Raw genomic sequence first — 18,868 nt, forward strand, 5'->3', positions numbered from 1 at the left:
ACACTTCACAGACTGAGCAGTTTGCTTTTTCTCATTTAATTTAGCTTTTAGGAATGCATGTTTTTCAACTAAATCTACAACATATATCAATTTACCAACAGGTAGAGAGCAAATAGCAAAATTTCTCTGCTAGAAATTTTATATGGACCAAATAATCAAAACAGCCATCAAAATGCAGCCTAGGGTTTACACAGAGATAAGAATTGAAGCTGTAGTTTTGTTTAAGGAGAGAAAAGGATCAAGGCAAGGCGTACCTGCCAGGAACTCTTAAGCTACAAGCACATAGGTACAGGTGATCATTAACAAGTAATATAACCTATTCAGTTGAAAATTTCATAACAAACTTTTGGACCTGACCTTTTTTGCTTTTCCATCATCATCTCCATAAGAAGGGCTACGGTAAGGGGACTCTGCAGGATCTCCTCCAATAGACAGTGGAGGGTCAGGGACCACATTAGAGAGCTGGGATCTTGAGCGCTGCCGAAGTGAAGCTCTGCAAAGAGAACAGAAATGGCCTACTCTTTACAGCTTAGTAAAAACAATAATTGCTTGCAAAGCAGGTACAGTTTTCATGTCAATTAAATCAGAATGCACTGAAGCAATTCATAGGAATCCCTCACTTTTTCTTTCTTGAATATGCTCTCACCTTTTTGGGAAGAAAATATCTCAGCAACTGGGACAAATACTTTTCAAAGTTATATTCCACTCACGCCACTCAGACATTTTCTTAGATGAACCATGTACTGTGTATTTTTTAAGTAAAACTGTGGTGTGTTCTAGTACATTTGCACAAGTTATTAAGACACCAAGTCAAATCACTGTTACCACTACCAGTAATTCCGGAAGCTGAAACAAAGTACCTCTCTCTCTGACAAAACACAACCCTGTAATGTAGGAGATGTATTTATTTGCACATGCGGGACATAGGTTTGCCTGGAAGAAACAGTTTGTGTCTAGCTACAAGAAAGTCTGGCTGTAAAATGCTTTAACTTTCATCCAGTAAAAGCCAAAATAAAAATGTGCTCGTAGATTGCATTGATTTCTCAAGTAATTGTACAGTAAGTAATTTTTCAAATGGCTGGACAGAAAGTGCATTAGATATTACAACTAAGGCTGTATGTTAGCAATATCAAACCCAGAATATTAGCAGAGTAGATCAAAATTGGAGAGAAGGTATTATGGATAGAAAGGACCAAAACTAAGAGCCTTGCTATTCATCCATGGATTTCAATCAGTAACATTATTACTCAAGCTATTTCTTTGCAAGAGAACTCTATCTCAGTAAAATGCTTGCAGCCTTTCAACCCTATTTTACACAGCACACAGAAAAGTTATTTATTAGGATTTTGGAATAGTGGTATGAAGTAGAAACATTGAGAGTAGTCTGGAAACCTTTAGATTTACAACCATTTTTAAGACTCACCGCAAACTGGCACGATAGCTTCCCCTGCTGAATGACTGGACCTTCTCAAGATTTGGCTCAATCACATTATTCTCTGCTGCTGCAAAATACAGCATATAGAGCTCTGAATTTAGTGCCAAAATTGAATGCAACCTAAATACACTGTGGTTCTGCAAAAAAATGCATAGCCTCCAACTTATAAATGGAATACTTCATAGAAGGAAAGGGGTGTAATATAACCTTGCTACTCAACCTACATGTTTCACAAGTTTCACAATTTGTATTTGACATAATGAAGTTAACTGAATATTAGCTCAAGGACCATCTCACTTCGGATGGACTGCTAAAGCATTTTTACCTATTTTAACTCTGCAATTGCTTTCTTATTTCAAGATAATAATATCTAATGCATGCTTCACAAAAATACAGCAAATCATTCTATTGGACCTTAATTCCCAGAAGCTTTGATTCAAATCTGCCTCTAGCAAAACAAATAGGATGATTTCAGCATAGTCTGTAATGTGCCTAATTTCCAAATGCAGCAGAACTGGACTTTTGGCACTCAGTGGAGTTATAAAATTATGGATATTTCAGGTCAGAACTAATGTTTCAGGGCAGACATATTAGGAACGTCTTTCAGTGCATATGCAGCCAAACCACTTTAGCCAGGGCTAGCAGTGTATTACTTGTATGAATGATAGAATTCAGCCAAAAAAGCAGAAGAAAAACAGGCAGCTGCTAGCCCTTATAAAAAGACCAAAAAAAATCTGCATTCTGTGGGATTTTACATGAAAAATAAAAGTAAAAGGAAAAAAAATGCTTACTTTGTGTTTCTTCTCTGTTAGGTGCTGTGTCTCCTTTGCTTTGTAAGGTCACCAACATGAAATAAACCCCTTTTCTCTGTAAGAGTTCCTCGTGAGTTCCTCTCTCGACAGCCCTGCCGTGCTCAAAGCCGACGATGACGTTGGCAGCTTTGATGGCTGACAGGCGGTGAGCGATGGAGATCGCCGTGCGGCCGAGGCGAGCCTGAGGGAGACAGCAACAGCCCCACTCCCAGCACAGCCCACTGAAATGCTGCCAATGAGCTCTGCAATCTAAAGGCTCCTCAAACTAACTGGAGTCCTTCTAGTCGGTTCAGACCACCTTGGCTTTAGCTCCATCCACAGCCCACAGAGAAGCATCTGTTTCTCTGCAAAAGGAGCTGTAGGTTTCTGTTCATGTCCCAATGTAAGTAAAAATTATTCTCAGTCCATATTACTAAGGTTCTACTTGTACTTATAAAACAGTTATTAAGAAACACTTCTGACTGGTTTGTTGCAATTCAGGAACACCCTCTGCAGAGTACATTATAAATAATTTCTGCTCTTTCAAGTCTGATTTTTCCTATACTATAGCAAACCTTATGAAGTGCTTCTTGGACAATTGCTTCACTTTCATTATCCAATGCTGACGTAGCCATATCCAGGAGCAGAATTTTGGGGTTTCGCACCAAAGCTCGAGCAATAGCTATCCTCTGTTTTTGACCTCCACTCATCTGACTTCCACCCTCTCCAACATGAGTGTCAAATTTCTGTGTGAAGGAAAAAAGTTAAAATCAAACAGATGAGAAAAAAGCCTGTTAAGATCCTGGTGAAGGTGGTGGTAAAACGCCTCAGATTTGTCCTGGGAGTAGACTTGAAACAAAAACATTGGTAGTGCAGCAGATTCAAAGAGCAACAGGTGAAATAACTTTCTTCATAATGTACAAGATCATTTTGCCTGAATCAGGTTTTCAACCCCATGCCAAAAGTATGCACTGGTTAAAAAGGTGAGATGTACTGGTTCAGCTTGAAACAGCTATATCAGCAGAGGCTGAAATGGAGAGGAATCACCCACCCACTCTCCATCAGATGACTCACAAGAAAACTTTTCCTGGCCTTGTCTGCTGATGACCTGTGACTCATGAACACTGTCTGTGATTCATGGACACCATATTCTGGCAGTATTGGGTTCAGGTAGAGAATTAAATAAACACACAAAGCCTGGCATATTGAGAGACAGGATCATTATATTCACCTAGAGCCAAATCTTTTTTATTCCTCCATTTCCATGAAATAACTAGGGGCCTTTGAACAGCCTTTCAGTAAATAGTTTCCTGGAAACCTTGAAATGCGTAGATGCAGGAAAAAGACAACGTACTAATATTAGTTAATGGTACTTGAATCATGTGAATAACATTCACTGTTGTAACATGTAATTTTCAGAAGCTACTTGGCAAAATAACATTCTAGAAAAGTAGAGAGCTCGATACGACCCAATTTGTGCTTTTTAAGGAGGAATCATTGAAGGCCTGTCATCATCAGGGAAGAAACTGGAGAAGAAGGAACCTCCAGCTGGCTTACAGAGCTTGTACAGGGACGTGAGGGTGTGAGCATCAGTACAGACAGGTGAAGTAACAAACACTGGCTAGTGAGAGGCTGAGCTCTACATTGCTTTTGGCCTGAACAGAAACACATCTCCAAAACATGAAAAATACAAATTTTTAAACCATGCTATGATTATTACCAAAATATTGAATGTTGTGTAAATGATTCCTGAGGAACTAATTCTTCTCAGGGTTGTATTTTGGGGTGGGGGGGTTGGAGGGGGTGTTGCTTTCATAACTTCATGGCATACATATAGTAAGACCTAAATAACTGTAGTGAAAGGAAAGATTGTTGCCTCCTATCTGTATTAATCTTCTGTCCTTCCACTTGAGCACAAAGTGCTGCAGGCTGGGAGGGAAAAAAGGACAAAAAGATTCTTTTTTCTTATCAAATTCTGCCAAAAACTTTCCAAAGCAGAGCATACCTGTGGTAAGTCCATGATGAAATTGTAAGCATTGGCTTGTTTGGCTGCTTTGATGATGTCCTCCATGGTAGTCTCGTCCCGGCCGTAGCGAATGTTCTCTGCAATCGTGGTGGCAAAGAGCACTGGCTCTTGTTCAACTACGCCAATCTGTGAGCGCAGCCACTGGATATTCAGGGAACGGATGTCATGGCCATCCAGGGTAATCTACAATTACAACATGGACACAAAATCAGGAAAAAAACAAGGGACATTGTGCCCTCCACTTCAGAGACAAAGAAAGACACAGTGGAAGTGAAGGGCTTGTGATACTGTTTCCATGACCAGCGTAAAAATCAACTTTCAGATACAGAAGGTGGCAAAGCAGTGGTAGTAGTGTTGGCTCTTAGAGTTGCACTCTTTGATTTCATTTCCCATTTCTGCTTGGCACCAGAAATAAAACCAGGTGAAAAGTAATCATGAAAGTGATGATTATGTTATTTACAGTAATTTGTTTTTTGTTTTTTATATATTCAAATACGAGTCAATGCCTGTGATTCTGTGTTCCTATCTAATATAGGAACTCATAAATGGAATGAGATTTTGAATAGCTATAATTCATATTCTTAGCCAAGCCATTACTAAGTGGTAATTGCATATATCTAAGTGATATTATGGGTTAATGTTTAAATGTTCAATACTGTGTTTTCCAAAAAACATTTGTCACTCTTGAATTATCATTTCTATGGGTATGGCTTTTTACACAGATTTAGCACTGAATTTTTATTTTCTCCTAACAATTTGCTCTTTTACATAATTGCTTTTATAAGACTATTAAGCACAGTTTTATAAAATAAATGTGTAGGAAGATATTTCACTAATTTAAAAAATGATTGGGAAAAGAAAGAAGAAGAAAGAAATGAAAAGGAAGATAGTAGTATTGCTTCCCACTTTGGAGAAGAAACCATGCCAATCTTTCCATTTCTGGGGCCAGAGAAACACATTCTAGGCTCACCATGCCATCAGTGGGGTCATAAAAACGCTGGATGAGCTGTATTGTTGTACTTTTCCCAGCTCCACTAGCTCCGACAAAAGCTGTCATCTCTCCTGCTTTAATCACCATATTAAGGTTATCCAAAATCTGCATAGGAAAAAAAAAGAAACAGAATGTGTCTGTTTTAATTCTCCACAGACATACAACCAAGTGAGTATATTCTGTACCTTAAAGATTCAAAGCAATTTTACAAAATTCAAAAAAGTATTATGAAGAAAGAGAATAAAGCAAGCCCCATAGTTTTACACTGTTTGAAGACTTTATAGATGCAGAGCACTCATTTCTACAACAGGCAGGCAGATTTTGACCTTTTATTGTTCCTGTTGTTCGTCATTAAGAACTAGTCAAGGTAGTACACTAGAGAAGTTAATTAATTATATCCCCTTTAAAGAACACTGTGTGTGTAATGTGAATGTATGCTACAGCATAAATATTAAGAATGTAACCATGAAATTTTGTAGAAAAATCTGATACAACATGTGCTGCCATCTTTAGAAGTAATAGCACTAATATGCTTGTCCAATAACATGCTTTTCCAAGGAGAATTTGTCAATTCAAAAACAGGAGTAGAGAAATAGTGGCATATACAGCCTACACTCCTGTGCCTTTCCAAGCCTTTTAATGGGTCACATGGTGCATTCCCAGGGTAATGCAAGAGTTTTATAAAATCTCCTTGCACCATTACTTTGTGTTCTGTCTCGTACACATTGATACAAGGGCATCACTGATTGCAAGAGAAGCTGTACGCAGGTGAATTTGCCCAGAATTACTGGGAGTTTATTTTTCAGCAGCAGGAAATATGCAGATGTGGCAATGGATATGTCAGAATGGTAAAATAAGCCAAACAGTAAGCAGAAGAACACTTTAATGGAAGAATTATTCAGTCTACTCTTAAGCAAAGAGTCTGGGCTTCTGGAAAACAATCTCTACGGAAAATCTAGAAATTGCTGTCAGAATCAGGATATTTTTCTTGTTTACAATAATTATGTTCACAGGATGGGTGATGAATAATTACCTTTATGTCTGGTCTGGATGGATAATTGAATGTTACGTTATGAAATTCAATTTCCCCTCGTACTTTATCCAGCTTGTAGCCATCTTCTGACATGCAGTCAATGGTGGGTTTCTAGGATGAAATTTATTGGGTTATATTTATTTGCTGTTAAACAGTCAACAGTGCTGCAGTAGATAAATACAATACCATGCAAAGCCATGGCACTTCTGTTTGAACAGCATGGAGCCAGCTGCAGGCTCTGCCCCAGGGATAGCATGCAAGGGACATGGAATTGAGGGCCAGAGTGATGGGGGAGTTGGCACTGGTGGGTAGCACAGACAAGAAGGATGCACCCTCCTCTCATTGTAGGCTTACTGCAAAAATACCACAGCCAACCACTCAGGCAGTTTTTGCTGGAACTGAGTAGCTGACTGACAGAGGCATTTTGACTAAGCTAATTTAGCCAGCTCCTCAGAGATAAAATGGCACTACCTCACTCAAAAACATCCTCTCACAGCACCGAACAACCAATTTTTTGCTAAAAATCTTCAGGCCTTGCCACTTGACAACTAAAACATCCATCCTTGTACACCCAGTCCTAAGAGCTGAAATACTGAACTTTTCCTAAGAAGTGCTTTGGGTCTCACGTACTTTTGGCCAGGTCTTGGGTATTGTGGACAGCCTGACATGAGCAGAGAACTGAGAAAGTTGAGGAATCACAAAGAAATAAAATTTTCTAAGGATAGATTTCTGAAGCATGGAATACAAACAGTAAATTAAAACTATAGCAATGAATATTTGATAACTGAAATGTGAATGCTTTTTTAATATAGCCTAACAGATTGAAAGGAAAGTTAAAATGAAAAATGTGTATGTTCTAAGATGTTAAGAACAGCTACAAGATTGGTTCCACTTTCAGAATATAACTTACTTAAATTACAATACTAATCTATGAAGAAGTTTCACCGTTCCTGCAAATGAGAACCTCAACATGACTAGTTTTAGTCCCAGGGCAGAGCTGTGCTTGTCTGTCTAATCACAAATCTACAAATATGGCAAGCAGATGGATCTAATTTTGTCACCCTTTCTCTAGATAGATGAAATGCGACGTTGGTTTACTTTTTTTACCCTAAGGTTATGTGACTCAGCCTTATCCTGAATATTGTGATTAATCCTTACTGTTGCAATTCTTTATGATTTTAATTTTTTTTTTCAGAACAACACATCCCTAATTCACCTCTATTTTCAGTTCATTTTAGAGCTTTAGCTTATGAAGTGTATATGTTTTGTCATTTTTACTGAAGTTTGAGGGGTTACTAAAAACTGTTAGCATTATCATAGCCTTATGTGCTCTGTAGAAGACAAGCAGCATTTTACTGTATTTACACAGCTTTCAGCACAATAAATCTTGTCAGTGAACAGAGATAATACATACTTTAAGAAATCAAAAGTACATTTCCAACCACTAAATTTATAAAGCTATAGAAAGGTATCTTCAAGAAATGAATCAGTAAATTTCAGTGGCATCTCAGGGTCTCTCATACAATTATTTCAAGTATCTGTTTAGATAATATTGTGATTAACATTTATGACAGCTGCATGACCAGTGCCTGTGCTCATTTGATCCCATTTTTGCTCAGGGTAGCTCTGGGACAGGTGACAGAGGCCACCTTCACCATTAATGCCAACAGAGCCACAACTTTTGATGCCATGTGGAAGCTGGGAGCTATGGGATGGTTGCTGCAAGTTTGGTTGCAGAGTGGCTATTACTGCCTGCCAGTACACCTCCCATGGGCCAGCACTGATAGGTAATTGCATGTAAGGAGAAATGGGAACAAAGAACAGCTGCAGCTTGGGTAAAGCTTCAGAACTCAGAACCAGGCCACTTAAGAAATCTGTTCAATGTGTTCTTTGAGCTCATGTGCATCCAACTAGACTCTTCTATTGCACAGTCAGTTTTTCTTTAATCAGACTCATTTTTCCTCATTTACACCGCAGATAAAACTAGTACCACTTCAGGCATATTTAATTATTTTTCCACTACCAAGTAACACAGCTTAGAAATGCATTACTTACTTTATCTATTGTCTCAAAAATATTTGTTGCAGCCCCACGACCAGTGGCAAAGGCTTCCAGACAGGGAGATGCCTGGCCAAGATTTAACGCTCCTATTAAAACACCAAAGAAAACCTGAAGAAGTGGAAAAAGAAGTTAACAAAATATGGCATCACATTTTTATTATAGCTGACACCTTAGACAACCCTAACTACAGTAGCTTTATGACTTCTCATGCATCTGCTTAACTGAAGTGATTCGCTATATGAGCATTATTAGCCAACAAGAAAGCAAATAAATGCATTTCAGAAGGTTTTTTTGCTGTCTTTCACAGCTCTGCTTGAGGCTGAAGTAAATCAACTCATATTTGCCTTTGCCTAAAAAAGTATGCATCTAGGTATTTACTGAGATGCCACTGATGTATTTTTAAGCTGTCTCAGTTTGACTGGGTGCCTTTTCCTTGAAACAAGATCTGGAACAGGACATTGGTGGAAATTAGATTATTTCAGGGATGCCTTTTACCAGTAAGCAAAAATAGAAAGAAGCTTAAAACACTGTATTACAATCTTTGTATATAGCAGCTCCTGTCTTATCCAACACTGACAAAACTTCCTTTTGAGGAGGTACCAGCTATAGAGAATATTTTTTTCTCTGTCTCACAGGGTTGCTACCAACACTGGATAAGCCACTTTTTGATATGAAAATATTCTATCATTTTGGGTGAACAGGTTCTACAGGTAGCACATACCCAATGGGCTCATGGTTTTAAGTCCTTTCCTAAGAACCAAAATAAGAGTTACTCACTAAGATCCCCTTCTGAAAGCCCAAGGATCCCCTTTTTGCTTAAGCCTAGGACAACATGAGAGAAAATGAGCAACAGCATCTGCTCTTCCTGGGAAGACCAACAGACAATAAAGGCAGCTGGATAGAGCGCTGAATATCAGAGGACCCTTGAGTCCAAGAATTCAGCCCTGGTGTGTGGCCTTGCATCAGAAGCAAGTGAAGCTGTAGCATACCAACTAAAACACAAAAGTGTTTGTTAGAAATTTCCTAAGAGCTACCAATACTTCATTTCTATGAAGGTTCTTAAATATAGACAAGAACTAAGACTGCAAATGCTGGCAGGGGCTTCAAAGAACAGGACACTGGAAGGTGGTGAACAGAAAGAAGGTAGAGCCTTATTTAGCATTTGTATACCACATAGATGCAAATTATTTCATTGTCTGGTTCTGCATTGTATTGTAAGTATAGCTTATTCTTCTCAGTGCTACCATATGGGGTGTGCTTTTGAATGCTTTTTGACACACTTTTTCCTAGAATTTACTCTGGTTTACTTCTCCTCAGTTTTTCAATTACACAGGTGTCTCTTGGCAGAACAGGTTGTAAGGGTTGGACAATGCCTTTGGTGTTGGCTTTTGGTCCATTTTGTTGCTTTATTGTGGGTGGTAGTTTGCACTGTGTGCAGCAGGTGTTTGGGAACTCTCATGGTGCCCAAAAGGTAGAGAAGGAGCAAAAGTTAATTTCTCATCAGAATACCCAGAACTTACTAAGGTTCAGGAAAACTTGTTCTGAGTTTGGACTGGAGTCTGCCATTTGGGCAGTCCTGGCTTAAGCAACTAATCAAAATACCTGTAGGTGTTGGCTTTGTTGCACTGAGCCCAGAGGTGTCTAAAGTACCTTCTGTGCAAAAGTGAATGCATGAGTGCCGTGCAGGTTAACATAGTTTTTGTACATGCTGCAGGAGCCACAGCCAGGTGTGTTTTTATCTGCATACATGTTTACATGGCCTTTGTAAAAACAAAACAACAGGAAATGGTTTCTCAAAGGAACACAAAGTGTTCATGAGAAATTAGATGTGACAAGACTTTCTTTGGTTAGGTGTCTCTTTACCACAACATTTTTCATCATAAAATTCTTCAGAAAGGCCAACATCCCAGAAGCCCCACACTGACCCTCAAAATGGAAAAGCTAGTTTCAGGCCTCTGATAATTGTGTGGGCTGTCAAATGAAGGCATTATTCTGATAACCATACATAATATTAAAAATATTTAAAATAAACATTGATTTTTTTTATCTTATCCACTTGTGTCACACATATAGTGAGTAATGATCTTTAAAAGACATAAATGATGTTTGTTACCATGGAGCCACCAGATACCAGAACAGATATGTCTTCCAGAATTATTATTTTAAAGAACAGTCCAGAAAAGTTGCATCAAGCTAAAATGAGTACCTGCAGAAGAGTGCCAGGTGAATATTCTTCTTCCTCAAGGACAAGTTTAGAGCCATACCAAAAGGCTAATGCATAGCTTAGAAAAATTATAAACCACATGTAACCATTGAATAATCCCATTATCATTCCTTTTCGAATTCCCCAGTGTTGAGCAAACACCAAGTTCTTATCATATCTGTAGAAAGAGAGAAAAATAAGAGGGAATTAAATAAATTTGACAGAAATTTCAAAATTAGCAAAGATCGTATGAGGCACCTTTGATGACTCAGCAGAATGTCCACACATAGGGTTGATACAGAATCACTCTGAAGTGAGAGATCACTGCTGAAACCAGCAATGCTCCCAGATCATTAAATCCTTGCATGTTCTAGTGCAATAAGCACAAGAAAAGCCACACTCATTGCAGACACCTCATCACGGGGTTTGGAGTTTTAGCAGATTAAAACAGGATTTGAGAATTTGGCCAACACTCCAGAGCACATCTTACAGCCATGTTATGTTTTCATAGAATTTAAGAGAAATTTGCAGAAGAAAAATCTGTTGTTTTTCTGATGAAAAATGATGTTATGATTGAATGTCATCGTGAGGATGTCCTGATGAAACTAATGAAAATAATTCTCCTACTTAGCTTGAAAGTACTCAAAGTTTCCAGATATGCTGCAAAACTGATGCATCAGACAGTGTTTAGCGAAAAATTTGACACAATGTTCCTACAAGTAAGCATGAATTGAAGATAGTATTGCTGATGCTTTATTTCACTGATAGACTGAATTATAAAACTAATTCTACATACATTACTTGAAACCTAAATTACTGAAACATATATGCATATAAGTTTCAAAGCTACTAGATAGTTATAGTTGTAGAATATAGCAATTAATTGTTCTGAATCAGATGTGCATTACAGCATTACATTGCTTCAGGAAAAAGAAATCAGAGACCTTAGAGTTTGTTCAAACAAACCTTTCAACTTCTTTCTTCTCCCCACCAAAAGCAGCCACTGTTCTGATGGCTGAGAGCACTTCATCAGCCACAGCTCCAGCTTTTGCATAAGCCTTTAGTTCTCGGCCTGTTAGTTTTGCCACAGCCTACAAAAGCATAAGCAGAGCTGGTTACACCTGAACTTCAGGTACAGAAAAAGACAGTGATGAGCAATGCTGGCTATCACCCTGTGCTGGCTGCTCTGCACTGGGTCACCTCCTGCACTCCAAGCAGGCACGCTGCACACTGGAAGTCTTAGGCCTTCTGGTGCCAGGGCATACACCTTTGTAGCATATGTTTTGCAACAGTTCTGCTCCAAATAGCTAGAAAGAACAGCTGACAACTCCTGCTTTCCCTCCCTCCCTCCCTCTCTCTGCTCTAACTAGGCTGAAGCAGATTGCAGACTGAGGGTTTGTGCACAGTGGGAGGAAGGGGGAGCTTAAGTGCCAGGAGCAGCCCTTTAACCACCGTGGCAGATCCCAACTTCAGGAAGAAGAGGTAACTGTAGTGGTGGGGGAGGATAAAAACAGAAGTTGCCACTGCTATGCTTTGTTTTGTGGGCTGATAGCAAACAGGTCCCTACACAGCAACCAAGAGCTCATTGGATGCCAAAAGCTTACTTAAGACTCAAAAAAATGCTCAAATTATTGGAAAAAAATATAGTACTTTACAATTCTACACAGAGGTATCACATTGACTTGGGAATGAGATATCATTAGAAAGTGTAATGTGTCAGTCTTTCTCTTTCTAAATACCCTACCCCTTCCATCCATTAGTCCTTTTTGAAGATGGAAAACCAGGCCAGATTAACTTTGGGTCTATTTTCTTTGTGGTGTAAAATAAAGACTTGGGCTGGAAAGGCTCATAATGAGGAAAAACTTAAAAGTAGGTATGTGACTGGAAAGAGATGGGTAAAGTAAGAATGGAAAGGGAGAAGATTACAAAGATAAAGAGGAATAAGTTGGAACAAATGAAGAAAAAACATTTTGGGTTTTATTTCATTCCCTGCCAAGCTTCTGCTCTTCCACTTCACATGAGTGAAGTGGGAGAGCTACTTGCAGCCATCACAAGGTGCTAAAGGAGAGCTGGAGGACAAGAAATTAGTCACAGTTACATTAGATGTTTGATAGTAAAATGACAGCAAACTGTTCCTGATGTGAAAGAAATGAGATTGCCAAAAGACTGAACCCAACAAGAATGAAGAGGATGAGCAGGAATTACCCAGCCCTGCTGAGTGTGGGAGAGGACATGAGAGGGCAGAGGATCCTGCAGTTTGCCTTTTCACTGTCCTTTGAACAGTGACAGGAAGTTTGTAGGAAGTGGATGGAGAAGCAGAACAAGAACAACTAGAGAAGGTGCAGCAGCTTCTGGGAGCAGGGACAGTTTGAGGTAAGTTTGAGTAGTTGTTTTCAACCATTTTATGTCTCTGAAACTTAGCACCCATAAAAGTCACTAATTTACATCAAGTCTTGTATCTTGTAGCCATCTAAAGCAAGCGAGTAGTAACTGAGAAAGGTTAAGGCCAGCTTCTGATCTCAGCATTAATACCCATCCACAGGACCCACAAGAAGGTAAGCTTACACTCCCCTCTTAGAAGCAGGGTTTATTATTCTGGGAATTAGAAAAAAAAAAGTGAGAGCAAAGCCCACCGCCCCTCTACCACACCCCTCCCTCCTCCCTCAGTGCTACTGGGACCATAATCTGTGTCTCTTGACTTTAAAGGGGTGTAATCAACTTCACCAATCCTCACAGCTTTCTGAGGTGTAATCAGATCTCTCCTGTTCATTATTGCTCAATGTGAACCTTTCACAATTCACTTACCAAGCCATAGAGAGCTGCTCCAACCCCAAGCAGAGGGCTGACTGCAATGATAACCAAGGTCAATTTCCAGCCACTGACAAATCCCAGGAGGAATCCACCTACAAAGGTGGTTATGCGCTGGATGAAGACTGCTACTTGATCAGCAATAGCCTCATTAATTTTGTTAACATCACTGGAAAACAATAACAGCAACAAAAATCAATGGAAGAGTGGTGAGCATCACATCAGTTTGTGTTGCAGGTCTTGGCCACATTTGGGTTTGTTGCTTTTCACCACAGAGGGCTCATCCTCATCCCTATTCTTTCACAATTACCCCATATAAAGACCCTGGAGTACAATGAGAAAATCTGATGCCTTTGCAAGGGAGAAGCCTTTTAGGTATGAATATTGCAGAGAATATACTGTCCTTTCCCAGGAAATGTTCTGGCAGCAGACTGATTCACTAGCTGGCTCTTAGTACTGTGCCCCAGCTGATTCAGGAAGGGTGCACTGGCAGCCAAATCATAGATCACTCTGAAATGACTGGGCACAAAAGGAGAAGACAGGAGAGAACAAACTGGAAGAACCACCCCCCCCCTCCCCCCAAAACCCATCTAACCCACCCACCCATCCACCCACACATTTGCTGTCAGATAAGGCATGAAAGGGAAATAATTGTGGTTCAACAGTTATGGTACTTAGTTCAAAGATGGGAGAGCTAATCAGTCTGATTGCTGCTCCCACAAACATAGCTGTATTTCCACTAAAGGGTGTTTGTCACATGCCTGATTATTGGCATTCTGCAGTGTTTGGAACAAATTGCAAAATGTTTTCTGTGGCATATGGGTTTCTTAGATTACTTACTCAGAAATTCGGGTGTTCAGTTCTCCTACAGATGTACAGTCAAACCAGCCTATATCCATTCGCATTATTTTCCTGAAATAAGCTTTCCTGATTTTCTGTATCTGACGAGCTGCAGACATAACCCAAAAGCAGATCTGGGAAAAGCACAAAATAGCTGATAATTGCAGTAAAAAGTCTTTCCACTCCCAACAAATCAGAAAAAGCAATTTGGCTAGAATGGGAAAGGCTATTGATAAAATTACTGTTCAGGTAAAATACATTCTGGCTACCTAGACATGATAGCTGTTTTGATCTTTAAATAATCCAATAATTTTATGTAGCCTCTGGATCAGGCATTTGTCTCAGTTCTGATAAGATGGGAGGAGAGGCAAGTTAAATTACTTATGCTGTTACATGAATACCATATGGACAACATTTTTTCCATCTACAAATGTAAGTAATAAAGGGATGGCAGCCATCCTACCTCTGCAAAATTCTTGGATTCTTTTCAGGAAGGAGATTGACAAGTGATGTTTGTGATTATAAAAGGCTTCAAAAGCCATGGGCCCTTCAGCAGACTTTGCAGGAATCATCCAAGCTTTTGACTCACTTCAGTCATAAGGACCAAACAATTATTACAAATATGTAGGGCACAATTCTTCTCCAACATTAGTTTTACACTAGTATTGCTCTGTAATATCTCTGTAACAGAAACAGGGCTCAACACAGTTGAGATGCCTACTGGGAATCTGCATGCCCTTCAGCTGTTATTTTTGGAGGGCATGTGGATTCCATAGTAGCTGCACTTGATCAAGTATTGCTTGTGGTGTGGGTAAAATGCATCCTTTTACAAAGGCACGCATGCCCAGCTCCAAGGAGCTCTCAGATTGCCAGAGCTAACGTATTTCAGCCATGGAATGAGAACTGAAAGCATCTGTTCTGCTCAAATAAGTAGCTAAGCAGTTAAAACCAACATAATAATTATAAACTTAATTATTTATGATTTAAACTTTAAAATCAAAATGGAAAACAAAATACTGACTTGGAGGTATCCTAACACAAGTATGGCACAACCAATTCCTGCATAGTATCCTGCAAACTTGGTCATTTCATGTTCAATGTCCAGCAGGCTGAAAAAAGAAAAAGAAAAAAAAAAGAAAAAAGAAGTGAGTAATACTTTTTAAAGTTTCTCACAGGTTTCTAATCTGTTCCTCAAGTTAGATTCAGACCAGGTGGAAGTCAGCTTGTTCTGCTAACAGAGGCATTGTTTCCCAATACCGAGGCTATTGCAAGTAGCTGGTTTCCTTGTTCTGGCTGTTGCACGGGGGTTGGGAGCTGGCAGCTACCCAAAAAAGCTCCACCATGCTTCAGCACCCCTGTAGTCTCCAGGAAATGCCCCAGACTGCCTGCTCCAAAACAGCACAGGTGAGAGGGTGTTTCGGAGAAGAGCTGCCCGACAAGTTTTCATTAGATGTTGAATGTGCTTGCTTTCTGCCATTATAGCAACTAATATCATTCAGATTTCAACTGCATTTTATAGGGAGAAGTGAGGGCTGCTAAAGTCAAATAAAATATTACTTTGTACCACAAACTTGCTAATCTAAAATGATAATTTGTCTGTTACACAAGTAGTACTGATAATTACTCCTAATATCAGTGAAGGGTGCTGAATGGAATTGTTCAAGGCCAGTTTGAATAAGGCTTTGAACAACCTGATCTAGTGGAAAGTGTCCCTATCCATAGCAAGGGAATTGAAACTAGAGGATGATCCCTAAAGTCCCTTCTAACTCAAACTATTCTGTGGTTCTATGAATGTGTCCTGCCTGGCCTGTAGTTGCTGCTTCAGAGGTACAGAGGGCAGTAGTAAATCCTGTATTTTATCTGCCAGCCCATCTCTGAAGGCTGGCTTGGATGGCCTGGAGCAAAATAATTTGTCCCTAATCACCTACATCTAAGAATATGAATAGCTTCCCATGTGCCCTGAATTTCAGAGACCTTTAGACAGGTAACTTTTAATTCCAATTAAGTATGTAATGAAATGTCACACAGAGATTAGAAAACTCTTGTAAAGATGCACCAAGAAATGATTCTTAGGAAAGGTTATAGGTTCAAATTTGGCCTTTACAGATATCTGTATCTGAATGAATTATCTAGACTCCATTTATTATATTTAATGGAAAGAAACAGCCAGTCTTATGGGGCAGTTCTTTTGATCTGCCTCAGACATGCCCCATAAGCTAAGATTAATTGCATTCTAGAAATGCTCATTTCTCTCAGTGACACAAGTTTAGCTAACTTGCTCAGAAGTCAGCAGGCACCTACAGGTAACTAAGGCCTGACCGGAATGACCAGAAGTCATTACTACCTACAGGGTAATCAGAGAAAATAGATTAATGAACTCAGATATGTAACATATATATCTGTTTTCTGAACAATCATAATGAGAAAATATTCTTGCTGACAAATATAACTGAAAGACCAAGATCCAAGCTGACCTTCTGTCCCTCCAGATAATATTGCCAGCTCAGAAACAGGACTATATAACAAGAACCATGCCTTTTTTCTACCTTATGAACAGAAAATATAAGATTTAGAGGCTGAACAGGACCTTCAATAGCAATGCATTCTCTGACAAGCTATGATAACAATGGGATATGATAACAACGATAACATCCATACTTACCCACATTTTATTGTGGCGTTCTTTTCATTCTGATGAATAGTACCATTAATCCACACTATGGTGTTATTTACACATGTCTTGTTTGGATCTTTAAGCTCTTGCATTTCAATGTCATATTCGATAAATGTGTCTGCCATTGCACCAAACACAAGCAACACAGCTGGTTGGGCCACTCCATGAACAATAGCACACAAACTACCAGCAACCATCATTACAATCTCCACAGATGATGAAAATCGAAACTAAAGAGGGAAGAAAAAAATATGATCTCTGCTGCAAGGCAGTCTTCATACTAGTTGTTTGATGATAAATCATTAATTAGGTGGATCAGATAAAAAAACATTCTCTTGAAATTTCAGAATTATCTTCAATATAAAAAGAAGACAAATCTCTCTGTCCAATCTAATCTAATTACATCTGTGATTACAGCCTCATGAATTATTACGAGCTTCCTTTTAACATGTGAATGAATGTATTATCAGATAACATTAATAGCTCAATATCATTCTGCATTATCATCCTTCCAGAAACAGGTAAGATATTAAGAATAGTAACTATCATTCATATATATAGTCTGCTTTGCAGACTTCCAGTGGAGAGAGTGGGAGGGGAGGAAAATGCCTTAGGCATTATGTAGAGCCTCTGAATAGAGTCAGCCAATTTCTCAAAAGTCTGCAGTGCTATGGTAGGAAACCAACTAAACATCTTCAGTGCAAGTTTGCATAGCTAAAATTCTAAAATGCTTTGGCTGAGCCAGGCAGTTGTGCATTGCTTTAATCTGAGAGAAATGTGTAGAAAATAGCTTTCACACAGGTAGCTTGGCAAGGATACAGTGATTTAAGTTGCCTTTGTCACTATTGTACGAACTCTGATTCTCACGGTGAAGTCAGGTGCAAATATATAGATTAAACTGTCCATATGGACTATCAGTATCAAATGCTATACATTTTAAAATAGGAGTGTCAAGAGGAATCATAGCCTGCTGAAGAACCTGTCTAGGTTCTGTAGATGCTATAATGTGCCCTAGAGACGAAAGGGTGGGTGGGAATTTACAGCATATATGGAAAGGACATTAGGGCAAAGACAATATAAAGGGAAAACCAGTTAACACAAAAGATAAATAAATAAAATGTCCTTCTAAAAAAAAAAAAAAAAAAAAAAAAAGTCAGAAGAAAACTGTAATTCTGCCACTGTTTTACAAATCTTGTTACTAAGAAGCCTAGGAATTCACTTGATTTTAAAAAAAAGCACACAGAAAATGCACAAATATGTGATATCTGATCTCTCAGCACATCTGAAGCAAACACACTGTATTGACCAACTGCACTTCAGTAGTTAAACATCTGTGCAAAAGAAGCTACTGAATTCAAACCTCTTTGCTTGCCCTCTGTGGGGACAGACTGTTCTCTCCACCCACCTGGGAGTTGAGATACTTACCCAGGTACATTGCAAGGGATGTTACTGCACTAGCCTGCTGCTACAGTCAGGACCATACTCGTTTGGACACATTACAGACTAACTGACTGGGCTGTGTGCAAAACAGCTGCACGCTGCTGGGTGGAAACCTCTGGGCTACATTTATTTTAAAATTTAGATGAACCCAATGGCATGACATCAAAGGCTAGATGCAAGTCATACCATATGGTATTGTGCATCCACAAGTTTCCATTGCAACAAAATCTTCTAAAACCCATGGAATAAATAAGAGGGAGGTAAATTATCTGCCAAGTATCATTCAGAAAATTTTTGGCAGAAATAAGAATAAACCAAGGTCATAAATCCCTGCTATGCAACTTACCTCATTTCCATATATGTACCTGTAGCTTAAATATAATGTGTTTAATAGACATTTTTGACACCAAACTGACAAGACAACAAGGGGTTCTAGTGAATTCCCACTGAACTATTGGTAGGATTTCAGGCCAAAAGATTTAATCCTTAAAAGTTCAGCTTACAGTCACAGCTATACCCGAAAACAACCTTATTGGTAATTGTCACTTATTCTACAACACAATACA

At 39.0% G+C, this 18,868-nt stretch overlaps 1 protein-coding gene across 1 annotated transcript in view; it reads right to left on the minus strand.

The window, feature by feature from the left end:
* Positions 1-18,868, minus strand: part of ABCB11 (ATP binding cassette subfamily B member 11) — a gene marked incomplete at its 5' end in the record, with an annotated part of 33,323 nt that overhangs the window by 11,197 nt on the left and 3,258 nt on the right. The window contains 14 exons of the mRNA XM_084209052.1: positions 358-493; positions 1,424-1,502; positions 2,227-2,428; positions 2,802-2,972; positions 4,232-4,435; positions 5,223-5,348; positions 6,277-6,387; positions 8,332-8,445; positions 10,544-10,718; positions 11,507-11,631; positions 13,346-13,517; positions 14,189-14,322; positions 15,210-15,297; positions 16,851-17,092. Of these exons, the coding sequence (XP_084065178.1) occupies positions 358-493; positions 1,424-1,502; positions 2,227-2,428; positions 2,802-2,972; positions 4,232-4,435; positions 5,223-5,348; positions 6,277-6,387; positions 8,332-8,445; positions 10,544-10,718; positions 11,507-11,631; positions 13,346-13,517; positions 14,189-14,322; positions 15,210-15,297; positions 16,851-17,092 (2,079 nt within the window). The remainder of the gene's footprint in view (positions 1-357; positions 494-1,423; positions 1,503-2,226; positions 2,429-2,801; positions 2,973-4,231; positions 4,436-5,222; positions 5,349-6,276; positions 6,388-8,331; positions 8,446-10,543; positions 10,719-11,506; positions 11,632-13,345; positions 13,518-14,188; positions 14,323-15,209; positions 15,298-16,850; positions 17,093-18,868) is intronic.

Source organism: Fringilla coelebs (assembly GCF_963513975.1).
Source record: "Fringilla coelebs genome assembly, chromosome: 7".
NCBI classification, from domain to species: domain Eukaryota; kingdom Metazoa; phylum Chordata; class Aves; order Passeriformes; family Fringillidae; genus Fringilla; species Fringilla coelebs.